This window comes from Pseudorasbora parva, chromosome 15 (genome assembly GCF_024679245.1).
Source record: "Pseudorasbora parva isolate DD20220531a chromosome 15, ASM2467924v1, whole genome shotgun sequence".
In the NCBI taxonomy this organism is placed as follows: domain Eukaryota; kingdom Metazoa; phylum Chordata; class Actinopteri; order Cypriniformes; family Gobionidae; genus Pseudorasbora; species Pseudorasbora parva.
This window is the reverse complement of record NC_090186.1, coordinates 18,177,787-18,197,649: the sequence shown is the minus strand read 5'-3', so window position 1 is coordinate 18,197,649 and position 19,863 is coordinate 18,177,787. Positions and strand designations below refer to the sequence as shown.

The 19,863-nt window shown below is 36.3% G+C and overlaps 1 protein-coding gene across 1 annotated transcript in view; it reads left to right on the top strand.

The window, feature by feature from the left end:
* lpgat1 (lysophosphatidylglycerol acyltransferase 1) overlaps nucleotides 1-19,863 on the top strand; it is a 46,935-nt gene that overhangs the window by 20,865 nt on the left and 6,207 nt on the right. Inside the window, exons 3-6 of the mRNA XM_067417283.1 lie at nucleotides 4,831-4,949; nucleotides 5,048-5,143; nucleotides 5,948-6,224; nucleotides 12,592-12,718. Coding sequence (XP_067273384.1) covers nucleotides 4,831-4,949; nucleotides 5,048-5,143; nucleotides 5,948-6,224; nucleotides 12,592-12,718 — 619 coding nt within the window. The remainder of the gene's footprint in view (nucleotides 1-4,830; nucleotides 4,950-5,047; nucleotides 5,144-5,947; nucleotides 6,225-12,591; nucleotides 12,719-19,863) is intronic.

Here is a 19,863-nt window from a genome sequence, read left to right as displayed (position 1 = left end):
GTCCCAGTCTAAAATCGTACCAGCCCGCTTGTTCTGTAGTCTGTAAGCAAATACTCTTTGTTGATAGAAGGCCTGGTAGTATCTTTTAGCAAACATGGGTGCCCTGTAACTTGTCATGTCAGGTGCCCTCAACCCTTGAGCTTGATGCGATGGAGGTGCTGTAATGACTTTTGTTTGTGATCTTTGACTTGCTGGTAACAGCAGAGCCTGTCAGTCGTGCTATGACTCAGCATGACCTCTCAGAGAGATCAATTGGGTTTCCTGCTCTTCTTAGGGTTGTTTAAACCTGCCATCAAGGGCATAGTACAAAATGGTAGTGGAGGGAGATTTATACACTATTGCGCTGTAACAAAGTGCATCTTGTGTCTTCATTAACTTATATAGCTTACCTTTTATAATGTCACATTTAACTTTATTTTACTTAATTATTTTCATATATTTTTTAAGGTCAAGCAGTGTGGCCTTTAGACACATAAGTACTGAGTATCAGCAGCTACCTTTTGATATATGATACACGTAGCTGTACATAAATCACAATTCAATACATGATGATGTGATCAAATTACAGTTAGATCAGATCGGACTGCACTGAGAAACATGGACCTCAGTCTTTGTTGGACCATAGGAATTTATATGAATGCACAAATAAATAAATAAAAATATCTGACAAGCATCTGAAGTGTCAATACAGTTTCCTGAGGAAAAAGTAAATGACTGACAGCAAATGTGACACACTAAAATCAACATACATTTTAACTTTTTAACGCCTTAGCAGTCAAGGATCACAGATGGCTCCCAGATTACTGTTGTTCAACATTCACTGCTTGTTAAAACATCACACACTTTATTTTGAAAAAAAATTAATTATTGTGTATTGTGTGTGTAATTATAAAGATTAATGCTTCAAGCTTTATTTGACCACTGTTTATGATAAAATGAAGTTGCAGTGACATTAATTTCGGTGCAGGAGTGCAAAATAATCGATCTGTAATAGGGATGCACTGAAATGAAATTCTTGGCCGAAACCGAATAATAATAATGAAATGCTTGGCCGAAGGCCGAATACCAAACATGGTGTTTCGCATTTTTTCCATTTATTTGGCCATTTTTTTTACCATTACAATAATGACGTTTTGAGTATGTATTTGAGTGAACTATATACATGCATGCATGCATACATACATACATACATACATGTCGAATGGTATTCATGTCGAAGCCATGTCGAAGGCCGAATACCAAACGTGGTGTTTCGCATTTTTTCCATTTATTTGGCCATTTTTTTACCATTACAATAATTAAATAGTAAAAATTTGCTTTTTACTATTTTGTGTTGCTTTTCAGAGAAATAAATCGCAACAAAAATACACTCCGTATGTCTACAACATCAAATGTGCATTGAATAGTGCAAAAAAGGTGGGTGAACCCACAACAAATAAATAACTGTCCTAGACATAAGCCTACTTAGCCTACTTCTTCAGGAAAAGTGGCAGGTTCTTCTTTATGAAAAGTAGCTTCTCTGCTTTCTCACATGAAAGTCGGTTCCTCTTCTCATCGATGACATGAGATGCAGCACTAAACAGTGCTTCCACACTGCTGACATGTTTGACTGTTAGATGCGCGAGAGGCGACACGACTGCAAGTCCTGTTTGTTAACAAGGATTTATTAGCTTATTTAGCTAGCTTACATGAATGATATGCAATATACATTTTACAACATGTAATAATAGTTGAGCAATACAATTGTATCTTAATATTCATGTTAGTTCTTAGTGCATAAAAAAGGTTAACAAATAAAACTAACAATGAATAATACTTCTACAGCATTTATTAACCTTACTTAATGTTACAAATGGAATATTGGATATAATGTATTATAATGGATTACTGTATTATATTATGTGTTATTTCATATAAATCCAAACCGTTTGCTTTTTTAGAACACTTGACGGTTTTCTTATCAAAATAACAAAATATGTATTGAAATCGAATGCGTTTCTGATGTGGTTATATTTCTGTCAGATGCATGACCATACAGTTCGGTTTCTTACATCACTAGTTGTTACATCGCTTTAACTGCTTGAGGTAAATGTTACTGCTAATGTTAGCGTCCTCTCTCTCAGCCTCGGCGACAAAATAAAGTACATATATACTGCTGTTCTTTCGCTGCTAAAGCATCTAGTCACCAAAAAAATTACTTTATAATGATTTGGCAACATGTACTGAAGTGTTCTGTATTCAAACCGTTTCCCTTTCGCTGTTTAAAACGCGCGTCAGATGTGTCAGCGCGCTCTGTGCAGCGTTCAGTGAAGCGTGCAGCCGTGTTAATGTAAATAGTGATAGTTTTTTATTTGGCCTCTAGAGGCCGCTCCGCGCTATATAATACCAGCAGACCCTTCTCAGAGCTCTCGTAGGCTACTGTGTAAGGACAGCACCCTTCTCAGCCGCTCCCGCAAAGGACGCAAACCGGAAAAACTATCGGTATTGATTTTTGACGATAACCGTTTGTTCCACCAACCAGCTATCGGTGCCGATTAATCAGCAAATCCAATGAATCGGTCGACCTCTAGTGACGATCAAGTGTGGATATCTAAATCAGAAAATCAATTCTGTGACTTTAGAGCTGATCCGCGCATCTTTAGTATTTCCATCTTGACTCTCTTGTTCTTATTTTAAGTTTCCTTCCTGTCCAATATTTTTTGCTTTTTACAAAAGCCACAAAGCCTTCAGAAGACGGCAAAGGCTCATGTCATATCTGAACTCAAGCTGAAGTTGCACAACATAAATGCAATGTTTAGGCATTATGTTTATATTTGGCTACTATTATTTTGATTTATAGGTTGTAGGTTTAGTTTTAGATTGTACTGTTTACCTTTTGTAAAATTAATTTGAAATTGATTTTTATATTTTTAAATATGGCAATTGAATGCACTTAATTGGTTTAGTTTTCACAGATAATGTGTGCAATTTCAGCAATAAAACTTTTTTCCAAGAAGAAAACAAATTAATTGTTCATTTTAAGATACCCGTCTTATTTTCTCTTGTATACTCTTGCTCTTTAATAAAGAAAATGTAGTTCTTATCAGATTGTTCGATTAATCGACTGAATAATTGGTGAATACTCGATCAGAATCGGTATCTGCATTCCTGTTTGTTGGATAAAGCCGCATCGCTGTCATTTAGGAATTAAATTGTATGGGTGTTTGAATCAAGGTTGTGATCTTGTAACGATTAATTGTGCGGCTCTATTAATGAGTAAAAGACTTCTTTCAAAACATTTAAAAAATAATAATAATTGTACCGACCCCAAATACGGTTAAGATATTAGTCTTATTTTTTCTTGTATATGTAGTATTGCTCTTTAATAAAGGAAACGTAATTCATTAGGGATGCACGATATTATCGGCACGACATCGGAATCGGCCGATAAACGCTTAAAATATAAAAACCGGCATCGGTCGATATGAAAACATTATGCCGATATGCCTTGCCGATATGATAACGTGTTGATATGCGCCTGCAATAACTCACGTGTGCAAGGAGTGCTACAGCGATAAGACCATGTCAGCACTGCAGTCATTCTTCAAGTGAAAACAAGACAATACATTGCATGTACAGTGATTTATATTGACTGTTTTTAAATGCTGCCTTGAATTTCTGAATGCACGTACAGAAGGACGTGACCGTCAGCAGCAGATTTGCCACGTTTTCACAACAAAACTAGCCCAAAACAAGCCCAATCGCGTCTCCCCACTCTCTAGCACGTGCGGCAGCCTCCACAGCAGCAGAAGCTCCTCCAGGTCCTAGTGCCCTCCCGCTAGACCGCTATATATTTACACATGTAGTGGGGGCGCTGTTGTTACAGTAATACAATGAAAAGTAGAATACACAAATAAATTGAAGTTACTTCTTGTTCTGAATAAACAAATCAGTAATGATGTCATAAATCACAAGCATGTTTTGTAAATTAAATACTTGTAAATTAAATATTAAATACTTTTATATACAGTGTATTAATCTGTAATAAAATTTTACGAAATGGATGATGAAAAATAATCAAAGGAGCTCTACAATAATTGTAGAATTGAAAGACAGCATCAATGGATGTCATGCCACCCCCACTTCATGTGCACAAACGTTAAATCCAAAAATACAATATTTAGGTTACAGCTGCATCTGGGGTGAAAAATTACTGACTTTATTATTGTTATTTTCAGAGCTTTTAATATACTCTTATCATAAAAAGAACTTATTAACATTTATTTCTCTTTAACAAGAATCCTTTTAGTAAGGAGACCTCAGAAATCTGAAACCAGAATGAAAAAAAAAAGTTTTTGCTCAAAATGGTGTTGTTTCCAAACAAAGGGAAAAAATAAACATATATCGGCATCGGTATCGGCATCGGCCTAAATGAGCTGAAAAATATCGGCATATCGGATATCGGCAAAAATCCAATATCGTGCATCCCTATAATTCATATCAGATTGCTCGATTAATCGACAGAATAATTGGTGAATACTCGATTACTAAAAGAACCGGTAGCTGCATTCCTATTTGTTAGATAAAGCCGCATCGCTGTCATTTAGGAATTAAATTGTATGGGTGTTTGAATCAAGGTTGTGGTCTTGTAATGATTAATTGTGCAGCTCTATTAGTGAGTAAAAGACTTCTTTTAAAAGATTTAAAAAAAAACTTGGTACTGACCCCAAACTATTGATTGGTAGTTTGTGAAATGTGTATATTTTTTTAGATATTCTTTTTCAGTAACACACAAGGGTTTCTGACAACCTGAGTAATGTCCGGTGTTTTTTATTTTTTATTTTTTAATAGTGACAGAATGGGGTGACGATGTGAGACCGATGTCTGAAGATGAAGCCATGGTCATAGTCAACCATCAAGCTACAGGAGATGTGTGCACCCTAATGATGTGCTTGCAGGACAAGGGCACGGTAAGCACACTTCTGGTTGGTTTAGGGTTAGGATAATTACACTGATAATATTCAGAATTTAATCAGGCAACAAAACTAATCTTCATGTTCTTATCCAGGTTGTACGAAAGATGATGTGGTTGATGGACCATGTTTTTAAATATACCAATTTTGGGGTTGTCTCCCTGATTCATGGAGATTTCTTCATCAGGCAGGTAAGACATGTTCTCTTAAAAGTAAATATGGATGTTTTTTTAAAGTAGATGGACAGGATAAAGTTGATATTATAATTTTGTTAAAGGTAGGTCTAGGGTTGTCATGGTACCAAATTTGAAGTAGTTGGTACCAATACCAGTAAAATTGTGTGGTTCTCTATGGTTCACCAATTTCAGTATCAAAGCAAAAACGGTTAAATTAAGGACTGAAATAGAAAAGGTTGTCCCGTTTTGTCATCCTTTGGTTGTCACTGTCTATTATTGCAATCATTTCGGTTTATAAACAAAGCAAGAGAAGAGCTCTTCTCTCCCTTTATAATCACTAAGGCGGTCAATCTCTGAAGGGAAAACTCACTGAATTCTGCATTTTCACAACTCCCTTTTATAATATAAAAAAGCTGTCTTAATTGTACAATGAATCTCTTATTTACATTGTTTACACTTTGGTTATATTAAAATGATTCAGTTTTCAGCAGGTGTTGAGTAACACCTCTGATTGGCCATTGCGTTCACACGCTCAATTAGCTACAATGTTCAACGCTTCTAAAGCACTGTAAATGGAAACCCTTTGATGCTCAGAGCACACAAACAAAAACAGCATCTACAAGCAGCGTCTACAAGAAGGGGTATACCTGGTACTTTGTACTAATGGTACCATCCACTTTTCGTTTTATTTCTTTTGTAACAACCGGTAGTACGTTTCACCAGCCTAGTTAGGTCATTTGTCTGCACATGTATTGAAGTAGCGTGACTTGGGGAAAAATGGGGAAATTTAGTAGAAAATGTCTTGTGTATTACCAACAGGGCAAAGCATATCGAGAAAAGCAGCTAATTTACTTGAAGGATCACCTAGACAAGTATTACTACAACAGAGACAGAAAGTGGATTGTGCTGTTTCCTGAGGGCGGCTTCCTAAGAAAAAGACGAGAGACAAGTCAGTCCTTTGCCAAAAAGAATGACTTGCCATACTTGACTCACGTAACACTGCCACGGCTGGGTGCGACACAGATTATCCTAAAGACCTTAGGACCCCAGCAGGAAAACGGCATCCTGGGAACAGATGGAAATCCGCCAGGTCAAAGTAAGGAACAAAATCACTTATCCATGGCTTTATTTTTTTTACGTTTTAGCAGATATTGGTCTTCCACTATTTTTCCATGTATGAATTACCAAATGGTGGTTAATAGCAGTTAACAGTTTACCTATTTTAAACTGCAATGTGTAATATCTGTATTATGGTATCTGCTAGGGCTAAAATGACACATTGATTTAATTGATGACATTGATTATGTAAATCTTTGAGTGTGTTGTACTGTCTGTAAAAAAACTTTCCCAAATCCTTGAAATTTTCCCGCAAAACAAGACTCCCTAGAGCAGATTCTTAGGGGTAGTATGGCGACGCTGCTTAATATGATTGTTCATTGCCCATTTTGTCCAACGCTACTACATTCCCTACAATATAGTATTTGAAAAACAGTATGCCAACACAGCGTTGTGTTTATATATATAGTATTAAACATTTTTGGGGGTATGTTTGATTAGGGTTGGAGCTAAACTTTGCAGGACAGTGGCCCTCCACGACCGAGTTTGAGAAACACTGATATAGAGCATACCGTATTTTCCGGACTATAAGTCACACTTTTTTTCATAGTTTGGCTGGTCCTGCGACTTATATATCAAATTTAATTCATACTGACTGACAAGAACAAGAAACATATAGAGAGGGTGCGCTATGCTGCTCCTGTAGCCTAGCCCAGAAAAAAACTAACTGAAAACAGAAAAAAAAACTCTGAAACTGAAAAAACTAAACTGAAATATTAACTTAAAGACAACAACTTAGAAAGACTGAGCACAAACAAAATGCCCCCATAAAGAAAATCTTATTCTGCAAATTACAAACTGCATTTAGTGAAATATGCAGCCAAGAACGATTCACACAGCGTTCGTCTCGCGCAGCTGAGCCTCACCCGGCAGAGAGTTCAAGCATCTGTGGACTCATTCCTTCAGCTCTGGCCATCTTGCTTACAGTCCGCAAGTAGCTTTCTTTTTTTCTTTTACCGTTAAAGTAACCTCTGCTTTTCGCCAGTCCCTTACAAGTTTCTCACTCACTTTAAACTTTCTTTCTTCTGCTCGATTATGCAGTGAGAGGGCACGAGCGAGTGCACGCGAGCGGGTGCTCACATGCATGCGGCTCCCGCTCTGCCCCAATGCGACATATGGTCCAGTGCTACTTTTTCCTCTTCATGATGCATTTTTTGACTCATGTGATTTATACTCTTGAGCGACTTATAGTCTGGAAAATACGGTAGTTTTTTTAACAGTTGCAGTGGTCAAATTAAGTACCTGTTCAGACAGTGTGAGGTTTCAAATGCACTGCATGTTATGGGAATTGCTATTGCATTTATATTATTGATAGATGCTTTTTAATTCTTTTTATTATATACAGTGGGGCAAAAAGTATTTAGTCAGCCACCAATTGTTCAAATTCTCCCACTTAAAAAGATGAGAGAGACCTGTAATATTCATCATGGGAACACTTCAACTATGAGAGACAGAATCAGAAAAATAATCCAGAAAATCACATTGTCTGATTTTTAAAGAATTTATTTAAAATTATGGTGGAAAATAAGTAGTTGGTCAATAACAAAAGTTCAACTCAATACTTTGTTATATACCCTTTGTTGGCAATGACAGAGGTCAGAAGTCACCACAACGTTTTTACACACTATTGCTGGTAGTTTGGCCTATTCCACCATGCAGATCTCCTCTAGAGCAGTGATGTTTTGGGGCTGTCACTGGGCAACACAGATTTTCAACTCCCTTCAAAGATTTTCTATGGGGTTGAGATCTGGAGACTTCAGGACCTTGAAACTCTAGGGCCACGTTTCATCTTCAATGCCCTTGCTGATGGAAGGAGGTTTTTACTCAATCTCATGATGCCCCATTCATATCTTTCACATGGATCAGTTGTCCTGGTCCCTTTGCAGAAAAACTTCTTCCAGAGCATGTTTCCACCCCCATGTTTCACAGTAGGTATGGTGCAACTCAGCATTCTTTCTCCTCCAAACATGACAAGTTGAGTTTTTACCAAAAAGTAATATTTTGGTTTCCCCTGACCATATAACATTCTCCCAATCCTCTTCTGGATCATCCAAATGCTCTCTAGCAAACTTCAGACAGGCCCGGACATGTACTGGCTTAAACGGGGGGCACATCTGGCACTTCGGAATTTGAGTCACTGGCAGCGTAGTGTGTTACTGATGGTAGCCTTGGTTTCTATGGTCCCAACTCTTTGCAGGTCATTCACTAGGTCCCCCTGTGTGGTTCTGGGATTTTTGCTCACCGTTCTTGTGATCATTGACCCCACGAGGTGAGATCTTGCGTGGAGCCCCAGATCGAGGGAGATTATCAGTGATCTTGTACTTCTTCCATTTTCTAATAATTGCTCCCACAGTTGATTTATTTACACAAAGCTGCTTACCTATTGCAGATTCAGTCTTCCCAGCCTGGTGCAGGCCTACAATTTTGTTTCTGGTGTCTTTTGACAGCTCTTTGGTATTGGCCATTTTTCTGGATTTCTCTCATAGTTAAAGTGTGCCTATGATGAAAATTACAGGCCTCACTCATCTTTTTAAGTGGAAGAACTTGCACAATTGGTGGCTGACTAAATACTTTTTTGACCCACTGTGTGATGGATGGATGGATGGATGGATGGATAGATAGATAGAGCTTTAATCCATCTATATAGAAAGAAAGAGACTGAGAAATATATACAAAAATATCTGTTAGTTGCATCTAGTTTACAGTAAACACCATTTTTAGTACTTTTTAGCTTAGAATATTTTTTTTATTTTTCTTTCAAACTTTTATTCAGTGAATTTAATAATAATAAGTTTTATTTATATAGCGCCTTTCCCAAGCTCAAGGTTGCTGTACACAAAATATACATACACAAAATATACACAAACTAGACATACATATACAATGTAGAACATTAACATGGAAATACTGTAAGAAAATATATGTTTTGAATTTAGATTTAAAGGCCTCTTCACACCACATTAAATTAAATCAAATAATTGCATACAATTTACTGCATTAAAGCTATTCTCATTATTCAGGTTCAGTGCAAGTATATGTCCATTATCCTAACATCTGGAAAACTTAATGGATTGTTCAGCATCTGAACAATAAAAAAAGTACAAATCTTGTGATTTTTGTTTTCTTTCATTTGATCGGGCTGATACACTTTAGAAGTAGTTCATGTTAATAAATATTGTCATAATTTACCAATGCACATGGTCTTCCTTACCAGTATGCATTTCTTACTTTTGCAAAACACAAAAGAAGAAATTTGGAAACCACAGTATTGATAAACATGTAACAATTTTTTGGGTTACAACTTTTCATTTAAATAAAATAACTTCAAATACTGTTCGAATTCAGTTTTGACAGTCAATATCTTCCTGCCACACCTAGTACATGCTTGAACTTCCTTGCTTGGTGGTTCTTTCTTTCATTTTGTCCTCCTTACACTTACATATTCTGCTTAATGGAGGACTTAATAATGGAAATGTTGGATTCTTAAGGCTGGTTAAATAAAATAATTAATTGCTAATATTTTGTGTCAGCCAATATGTGGAGACATTATTTATCGTCTTTCAGAACACATCAGTGGACATACCTACACAGAATGCACATTTTTAATATTCTTTTAACATTTTAATCAGTCCTCCTGGAGTTTTGTAGGTATAGTATGATGATATTACCTGAACCACTAAACTGATCTTTAAAGAGATAATAAGTGGTCACTGTGTGCTTATTTAGAGGGATTAGTTCTAATTTGTTTCTGTTGCTTTATTCCAGCTATATTATTTTATTATATAGTAGCGGCTTTGTAAAAAAACCTTTAGCATGCTAAACTCTTGTTTAATTAGATGTTTAATGTTTTGTCCCTGCCTCCACTGAATCACACCAGTTCGGACTATAAGTTTTGTTTCATGTCATGATTTTATTTATCTTGATCGCTCAATTTTAGATTAGCTTGTGTGCTTTTCCTGTGCGTGCCAGCATGAACTGCTGCACACTGGCATGAATGTAAACAGTGCAATGTATGAAGATTCCTGAAGATTGCTGCCTTCTAAAAACCATCCTTAGAAATGTTAATGCTTTGAAAAGTTACAGTTTTCAGTGGACCATTTTCAGCAAAATATGTGCAAATGGTACACCATTACAGAGTATTTTCTCCTTAAAGGGGGGTGAAACAAAAAAGATTGAGTTTCAGTCAATCTTATGTCAATCTTGAGTACCTATAGAGTAGTACTGCATCCTTCATATCTCAGTTTTATTATATACTTACAAAAGAAAGAGGCTGTACCGAGTCTTTCCGGAAAAAACAGCGTCTAGATGTGTATCGTGTGGGTGGAGCTAAAGAATCACGAGAGCACGCAGCTATTGCATGAGAGCGTCTGAAAGCTGTGACATCCTCAAGCGTGGAAAAGAAAACTTTACTCTAAATAAACCATGGCTCTCAATCAGATTTAACTAATACATATATGATCCAGAATCAGATCCAGAGGCTGAAATAAATTAAACAGGAGAAGCATCAACAGCAGGACGTCCGTCTCTGTGATATGTACTGTATTTAGTGGCCTGTCAACATTTATGTGGAATTATTCATGGTTTATGATGACATGATTTGGTTTATGGACTACTGTATGCGACTAAACCTTAGCAGTAGCAAGCAAAACGGTTTTGCACGTCAGACTAGTGTATAAAAAACAATGGAGTAGCGCATTTGAATGAAGAAGCATGCTTTGTGTGAACATCCCATAGGTTTATGTTTGGGTGGTTTTACAATAAACAAACTGACACCAATAGTGGTCAGCTAAACAAATGTATTTAAACACACACCATAGATTACATGCTCCATTGATAAATTAACTATACACGATCGTGTTGTTTACTGATGTTTACTTAAGCGACGATAGCTAACAACACAGACATTTGAAGCAGTTTTACTCACCACCTGCTTCCAAAGCACGACCGTGAACCTTTATCGTTGGGACCGCTCTGTCAAAAACACACTTATTTGGTAACATTGTTGATTTCGTAAAGACCTGTGACAGCAGTGACCATGTAGATCAAATTTTGCGACACGACTGCAGCATGTTGTTGTGACGCTTCTCGTCATTTCTGCATTCAAATTGGTTCAAATGCAGCGCTGCCTTCCCGGAATGCAATGCAGGCGCGTTAAAGTTGCTTGATGTCACCCATAGGAATAAAGTGGTGCGCGGCACGACAGAATTGTTGCACGGACGAGTGGATCTGCACCTTGAGAGCAGTGTTTATGGGCATGCATTTGGTCTCTCGCTCTGGTCCCTTGCACGCGCACCCTTCCGGGAGAAGAGCCCGTACGGCCCATACAAGGACATTCTGCCCTGTTGACATCAAGCTGACCAATACTCGAAAAAACTCTCCAAAACTTGTGAGAAACCAAAAGGAGTATTTTTGTCACAGAAATACTCCCATCAAACGTCCAACTTAGTTTTTGAAACTTTGTCCATATTTAGGATGGGAATCCAAGTCTTTAACAGTGTAAAAAGCTCAGTATGCATGAAACAGCATTTCACCCCCCCTTTAAAATTGCATAAACTGCTTAAAAGCCCTTCCTGCTCATGATTGGGGAGGTTGATGTAAAGTACAGGGATTGGTTACATGTTTGTGACAGTAGGAAACGGGTGATTTCAAAATGCAGTTTAAAACCACATATTAAAAACCATATCAGACAAATGAATCCCATTTAAAACTTAATTTTTACCACAGGGTCTTTAAGTGTTTGTGAACACATTTAGACAGCCAATGGTGTAACTTCTTACACTGTTGTTTGTTTGTTTTTAAACTAAAAAAAAAAACACTAAAATGGTTTCTTTCAGTTAATGATGATAATTTTATTAACTTGCACAGAATGGTAATTTTGTCATTACATTGGTCAAGGTTTAAATATCAAGTGTTGCATTTCTCTAGTTTTGTGACAGTTCACTCTTGAGACCGTAAAGGCATTTATTAATAACCTGTATGTCAAACTTGTTTGAACTGCTGACTCTTTCTTGTCAAAACCTGAATCTTATCGATTGTAATATAATAGCAGAAGTGGGGGTTTTTTTGGTCACCCACGTCATTACAAACTTATTTGACTTTCATTTGTTCTGTTGAACTCGTTATGCAGTATTTTCAAACTGTACTTTTCTATAAAACAACAGAATTCTGAAGCCATAGAAGGTCTTTTTGTAAGAATTTTAATTCTAAATTTTAAATGCTAAAAATGCTCCCCTCTGCAGTATCTATTAAGTAATGTGTTTGAATGGGAAGAGTAAGTGCTTTTTAATTTGCATTCTTGATGTGAATTGGCCTTGAAGTGACTTGAGTCTGTGTTTGCCCACCCTTAGGTAACAAAGCTAAAGGACTGCAGTGGGTAATAGATATGACCATAGCCTACCCTAATGCAAGACCCATGGACATTCAGACATGGATTTTTGGTTACAGAGATCCAACAGTCACACACGTACACTACAGGTAAGAAATATAAGACAATATTCTATAATTGTATCTGGTGGTAGGTGAGGTCTCAGGTCAAAATCTCACTGACACATTGCTGTATTTTAAACTTCAATGTTCTGCGTGGCTGTAATAATATTATGTTGGCTGTGCAACACTTTCGCTTCCACTGCGGACAGATAAATTACTTGTACTGGGGATCGTCATGTCTTGTTGGGACAAAGTCTAACAGTGTTAAATGTAATCAGTGTGGAATGGAATATGAACATTGACATTTGACTTTTCCTTAAAAAAAAGTTTACAAAAAAAAAAATGCATTGTACATTTGAAAAGTGTAAAGTCCCTGTAAAGTTAAAATTAAACATGCTCTGAGTTTGTCACACCACAGACAAATGTGTTATTAACCACTCAGCCAAATTTAAATCTGGCAAGTAAAATAAACAAGCGTCTTAAAATCTTGAAAAAATAAGCAGCATTATCTGCTCTCAAATGCTGGGGGTGTATCCGCTGGAAATCATCTTTCAATCAGATCATCTTTTCAGCCCCATTCTGCAGCGGATTAGCAGAAGCCAATGTTTACATATGCACTTTTTTAAATTGATCGATTAAAATAATTTCAATTGAAAGATTCAGTGGACTGTTTACATGAGACATCATCGAAACAGATCTGGTGTTTATACGTGTTGTGGCTTTCAATCAGAATCATTTGTGACATGCGCACGCAGTTTGTCTGCTGCATCAGAAATGTTGACGCTGCCCTCTACAGCAGCTGGAATATGCCATGGCAACTGTCAACGGCCACCAGGACTTATGGTGCGTTCACACCAGACACAAATGAAGCGATAAATCACTCACGCTTACATGTTAAGTAAATGCAAAGACGCGAATAGACATTCTGCGGCACAAATCGCGCAAATGAGGCTGCGCAAAGCACGCAAATTAAGCGTTTTGACGCGCAAGTTGAGAAATCTAGAAAAGTATTGTGATACCCTGCTGTTACAATCGGTACGATATGGACTATTATTAGTACCGGTACTTTAAGGAGGATAGCGCTAACACGAGCTGTATTCTTAATGTGCGTTGGTGTGTGACAGCAGGTGTCAGGAGTGGACGTGTGTGCAGAGCTCTGCTTCCGCCGTTCACTAAACATTGGAAGTAGTAGAAGAGTTAAATATATACGCGCAGCGCATGACAGAGAAAGCAACAGAAATATGCGCGCATGAGGAGAAAAGCGCTGCGCGGGACGTGCTCGCGCTGTCGGACTCTGACCTGAAGCGCACCGTGCCCACGCGCCTTTAAGACAACAAAAATGCGATCGCCATTCAGTTCTTTCGCGGATTATTATTTGGTGTTGAATGGTCAAACATGTAAAAATGCGTGGTCTGGCGAGTATTCAGGTAAACACAGTCGGATATGTCTTTAGTGAAGGTGTAGCCTACAGCTGAGGTAATTAGATCCGTGTAGGTCTTAAGCCAGACCATATATTCTGTGATTAATGTTAAGCAAACAATGAAAAATAGAAAACCACCACATGCTTGGCTGAATAACTAAATATATATTTATTAAGAATCAGTGTAGAGTTAAATTACAGAGTGTAGACTAAGTAAGCAGTTTTATATTTGATTTTTTAATTTCTATCTTGACTTGCTACTGTTAAACAGACCTAATGTAGCTGAGAAATAGGCCTAAAGCACTCCCTTACGAAAGGAAAATATATTTACCAATATATTACTTGTAAATATATTATAATATATTGTAAATACATGGAATAATATATTGATGGTATTTTACAATATATTATATATTCCTGTAATATATTGCAAAATATACAAATGATTGCCGCTTTCATATATTGCAATATATTGGAGAATATAAATATTAAATCCCATATATGTGAATATTTATGTCTAATATATTATGATATTTTCCAATATATTGCAATATTTTTTGTTTGTCATATTGTTTGTAATTTGCATTTTTTGCTTATTTTTAAAAACAGATACAATTCAAAATCTATATTATAATTATAAGATCACATTTAAAAAATATTAAATTACTCGTATAATAAAATAAGATTTTGGTCATCCCAACCTGTTGAGAAGTTAAAGGTTAGTGAATGATAACATGATTGATAATGATGATCTCTGTAAAGATCTTCACACTGGCATGTAGTTATAGCAATAAGAGGAGGGAATGGTCAAAAACCAGGGCAGGAACATGCTGGCCAAGTGAATTTTTAGTAAAAAAATTAAACAATGAATAATTGTTTGAAAAGTTATGTTGTAATATTATTAATTTTACCTGTTTTTTGTTTGTTTTTACCGTGGTATCGATTTAGTATCGGTATCGAGGTATTTTAGTCTGGTATCGTATCGAAGTCAAAAATTTGGTATCGTGACAACACTACATTGATTGAGATGCCTGGCTATCGAGATACCACGCGAGTCTGACGGATGGAAGTAAGCAAGCAAGCTTAGTGTTCAATTCAAGCATGGGCGTAGATTACCGGACGTGTCCCCTGCACTTTTAATAAAGTGTACTTTCATCCTCCGCATGATTACTGGGTCTCCCCGATCCTAGTCGACCCGCTCCGAGCGGGATATGAACCGGCGTTACCTGCGCGAGGGCGGGCAAGTTAACAGGGACGCTAAAGAGAGCTTTCTCTTAGGGCTGTAACGATATGCGATATGAAATCGAAATCGCAATACGCAGGTCCACGAACCTGTATCGCGATGTGAGAAGGCAGAATCGCGACACACCCCTTCCAACTCCCAGAATTATCCTTCCTGTCCAGGTCCAACTTTTAAGTCAGCAGTATGGCAACATTTCAGCTACCCGGTGGAGAACAAGGATGGCAATCGTGTAGTTGACAAGACCCACACAATTTGCCATAAGTGTTTCAAGAAGCTTCCCCAACCGGCTGGCAACGTGGTGTGAGCGTGGCGTTTCTGTTGCGTGTCATCCGCGGGGCGGCTGCGTGGCGTTTTCTCTTTCTTTGCACACCAGAAGCGTGTCTGACGCGGTGCTTCTGTTAGTATTGATGTACAGGAGGCCCTATACTTCATGTTAAATATATATTGCCTATTGGTACCGCAAAGAAAACGTCGGCAGTAGCCTATTGACCATACAGATATATGGTATTGACGGCAAAATAGGCTACAGAATATTGAACAGAATAAAACTGTTTTGTGCCCCCCATATCGAGGTTTGTATCGTACCGTGTGTAAAAAATCGTGATACGAACCGAATCGTGTGTTTGGTGTATCGTTACAGCCCTACTTTCTCTACCTCGATTGCGCGCTTCTTGAGGTCACAATCAATACATGAATACATGATAAATACATCAAGATTTAAATTCAGAGACAAAAAATAATCTATGCATGACCTGTCATTTTATTCGTATTTAAATATGAGGAGGGCGCTCTCACAGAAAGTCCAAAAGCGGATTCGTAGAAACTTTGTCACTGGAGCTGCAGCTGAAGGAAAACAATCGTTATGAGTGATGAAACGTGACGACGACAATCAGACGATTGCGACAATATATATGCTTTATGCGTGTTTTTCAAGCCATCTCAATGTAGGCTATTTATTGACTATAAAGTAGGCCTATATCATATGAATAATGCAGTGCTAACTGACAGCTTTTGAAATGTTTATCTTCTGCTCACCAAAGCTGCATTTATTTAATCAAAAATACAGTTAAAACAGTAATATTGTGAAATACCATTACAAATGAAAGCAGCCTTTTTCTATGTGAATATAGTAAAGTGTGATTTATTCCTGTTATCAAAGCTGAATTTATCATCATTACTCCACTCTTCAGTGTCACATGATCCTTCACTAATCACTCTCATATGAGGATTTCATAATTTTAATTTTAATTTCAATAATTCAACATTTCTGATTATTATCTGTGTTGAAAAGAGTTGTGCTGCTTAAAAATGTTGTGGAAACCATAATACATTTTATTTTTCAGGATTCTTTGATGAGAAGGTTCAATGGATAGCATTTATTAAATAAATTATCTTTTGTTATATTAAAAATATCACTTGTGATCAATTTAATGTAGCCTATGTCTGATCAACAAAAGTATTAATTTTCTCTCTTTTTTCATTTTACCACAAATGTTTGAATGGTATGGTGGTTTCCGCAAAAATGAAGCAGCATGATTATGAGCAACAAAACTGTTTTCAACACTGATAATAATCATAAATGTTTGTTGAGCATCAAATCCTAATATGAGAATGATTAGTGACACTGAAGACTGGAGAAATGATGATAAATTCAGCTTTGATCACAGAAATAAATGACACTTTACTATATATTCATTTAGCGAACAGATGATGTACATCAGAATATTATTTCATTGTATTACGTTTTTTTACTGCATTTTTAATTAAATAAATGATATATATATATATATATATATATATATATATATATATATATATATATATATATATATATATATATATATATATATATATATATATAGTCTATGAGATAGATATATACACATACACACACACACCCCCTCTAAATGAGTAATGGGTGTGTTTTGGCCATAAGCAATAAACCAATCAGAGTCTCATCTCCCATTCTCTTTAAAAGCCAATTTCGCTTGCACTATGGCGGATTCACTATTTACATGGTGGAATATTAACAGCCTCAACCCGACGAGTCAGTTTAAATGCATGTGTGTATTATGTTTGGTTAAGTAAGTATGCTGTAATCTTTTCACAAAAACGTTGGAAATTATGCAAATGTGAAAATAATGTATAACTGGTGCCCGCTACGTAAACGGCATATGCAGAGATGGAGTTCACTGCATTCCTTCACTAAACTGAGCAATTGCTGATCACATGAGCAAAGAGTTCGCTTCACTTTGAAACATGCAACACAAAGAGATTGTTTACTTAATTAAATCAGTCTTTTGTGATTTGATAAGGGCACAAAGTCATATCGCACTTTCGATTCAACGGCGCAAAACAACATTAGAGACCTTTTATGTTGTTATGAAAAGTTTTAAAATATTTTTGCTTCATTATGAAACTCTGATAAGGCACAGATTAGACTATGGCAGGCTGGTCAATAATGGGAAACACTTACATGTGCATTATATCTATTCTGATGTAAATTTTAGCAGTGCCCACAGGTCACATTCAGAAATGGAGAAAGAAAATGCATACACTTTTTTTTTTTTTTTTTTTTTTTTTTTTAATAAATTTTGCTTTTTTTATGTGTCATTTAAAAATATATATATTTAATTACATTTAATATTAATGTTTTATTTCAATGGCATTGATTTTGTCTTGAATGTTGTTTTAAGTTAAAAGCAACTTTTTTGTATTGTTATTATTATCAATACCAGAAAATTTGTATAGACTGTGTGGTCCGAATTTATGCCTACAATTTCACAGTCATGTAGTAACCCTGAAAACAAAGCAGAATGAGAAGTTAGCTGTGAGGATACTAACGAAATCCCCCTCTAACAAATCTCTGAGAGATAGAGAGGTTTAATTGGTTTGAGAGAGATTCTCCATTTCAGGCAAGATTCACGGAGCCTCTAGGGAACGTAACGCAATCCACAACACATTATCGTCACAGTATGTGATTACTTGAATTGTCTTGGAAATATTTGTTTGGTGAGGTCCTATTTTTTTTTTTTTTTTTCTGTGTAAGAAGTGTTTTTTATGAGGTACCCCATTATGCTGTATAGCATGGCTATTTTTGTTCAATCAATTATTTTCTGCTTTTAATAGTGTGGGTAGTAGACATTTTTACCTGCCCTGTCAACATTTTCACTGGCTTCACAAAAAAAGCTTCCTTTTATTTTCTAGCAATACAATTGTTTTTGTGAAGAAAACAACCCCACTTAAGAATACAAATGTACAATTCATTTGTTTATTTTACAATAACACTGAAAACAGCTCAAATGTAAGCTATGGACTATACAGTGGAAAACATTACAATTAGTTTATTTTCAGTCTGTTCTAAGACTTGCAACAATCTCATCCTATTGGGCTAGATATTACCTTGGTGACTTCATGCAATCCTGAGTTGTGAACCAAAAGAAATATATGTTAATCTATGGCCATGTACACATTATAAAGTTTCAGGAATGAGAACCGCATTTAAATATGGGAGTGAATCCCATAAATTATCTTTCTGTGTGTATGGTACTCACCGGCGAAATTGCGATTTACTGACAGCGTGGTAGCATAGCGTTTTTGATCTTGGTGTTTAAGGATTAAGCACTATAAAGTGAAGTGAAAACCGGATTTAGCTGCAGTGTGTACATGGCCTCCTGCCTTATTCATTACGAAAGCTATTAGGCTTTCACGTGACAGACGTGTGGTGCTTTTTATGGCGCTATATGTTCTTCTAGTGGGAAAACGTGTGATCCGATGTACAGATCTGTCCTACAGATGGTTCTGGGTATCTGGTGACTTCTGTTCCCAGGGCAATGTTATTGCCAGGCATTTTCTGGAATTTGTCCCTACGGAGCTTATTACTCCACATCTATTGATTTGTGTGTAGTGGATAGAAAGAGAGCAAAGATAAACAAGTCGCAAGAATGATAAGCTATAGATGGATGTACAGTATTTTGAGTGATGTATACATTTTGCTAAAAAAAAAAAAAAAAAAAAAAACTTTTAATTCATTGTTTATGATTTTTTTTATCTTTAAAAAGGATGTATGTTTTATAAAATATAATACACGTTTTATAAAGTATAAAGATACTTTATACTCTTCAAAGATTTCTGAAAATAAAAATGCTCTCGTCATTTACACAAAAAAAAAAAAAAAAACTGAACACGACAATGTTTTCTGAAGCAAAGCTATAGCCTCGTGTAAGAAAATGCTGATATTTTAAGTTTTTCAAACTATAAACCATCCGGGAAATCGCATTGTGAAAACCTGCATGAGAATGTAGGATGTGGGAGAGTGTCTGTCTTTCACAACACTTACATTGCATACTTGCATGCTTATTCATATTGTAGGCTCAATGAAACGATGCATTTGAATTTCATGTATGTTTGGTAACACTTTAGAATAATGGTCATTAGTTAATGTATTAACTAACATGAACTAACCATGAGCAGTACATGTGTTACTGTATTTGTTAATGTTTGTTAAAATTAGTTAGCAAAAATACAGCT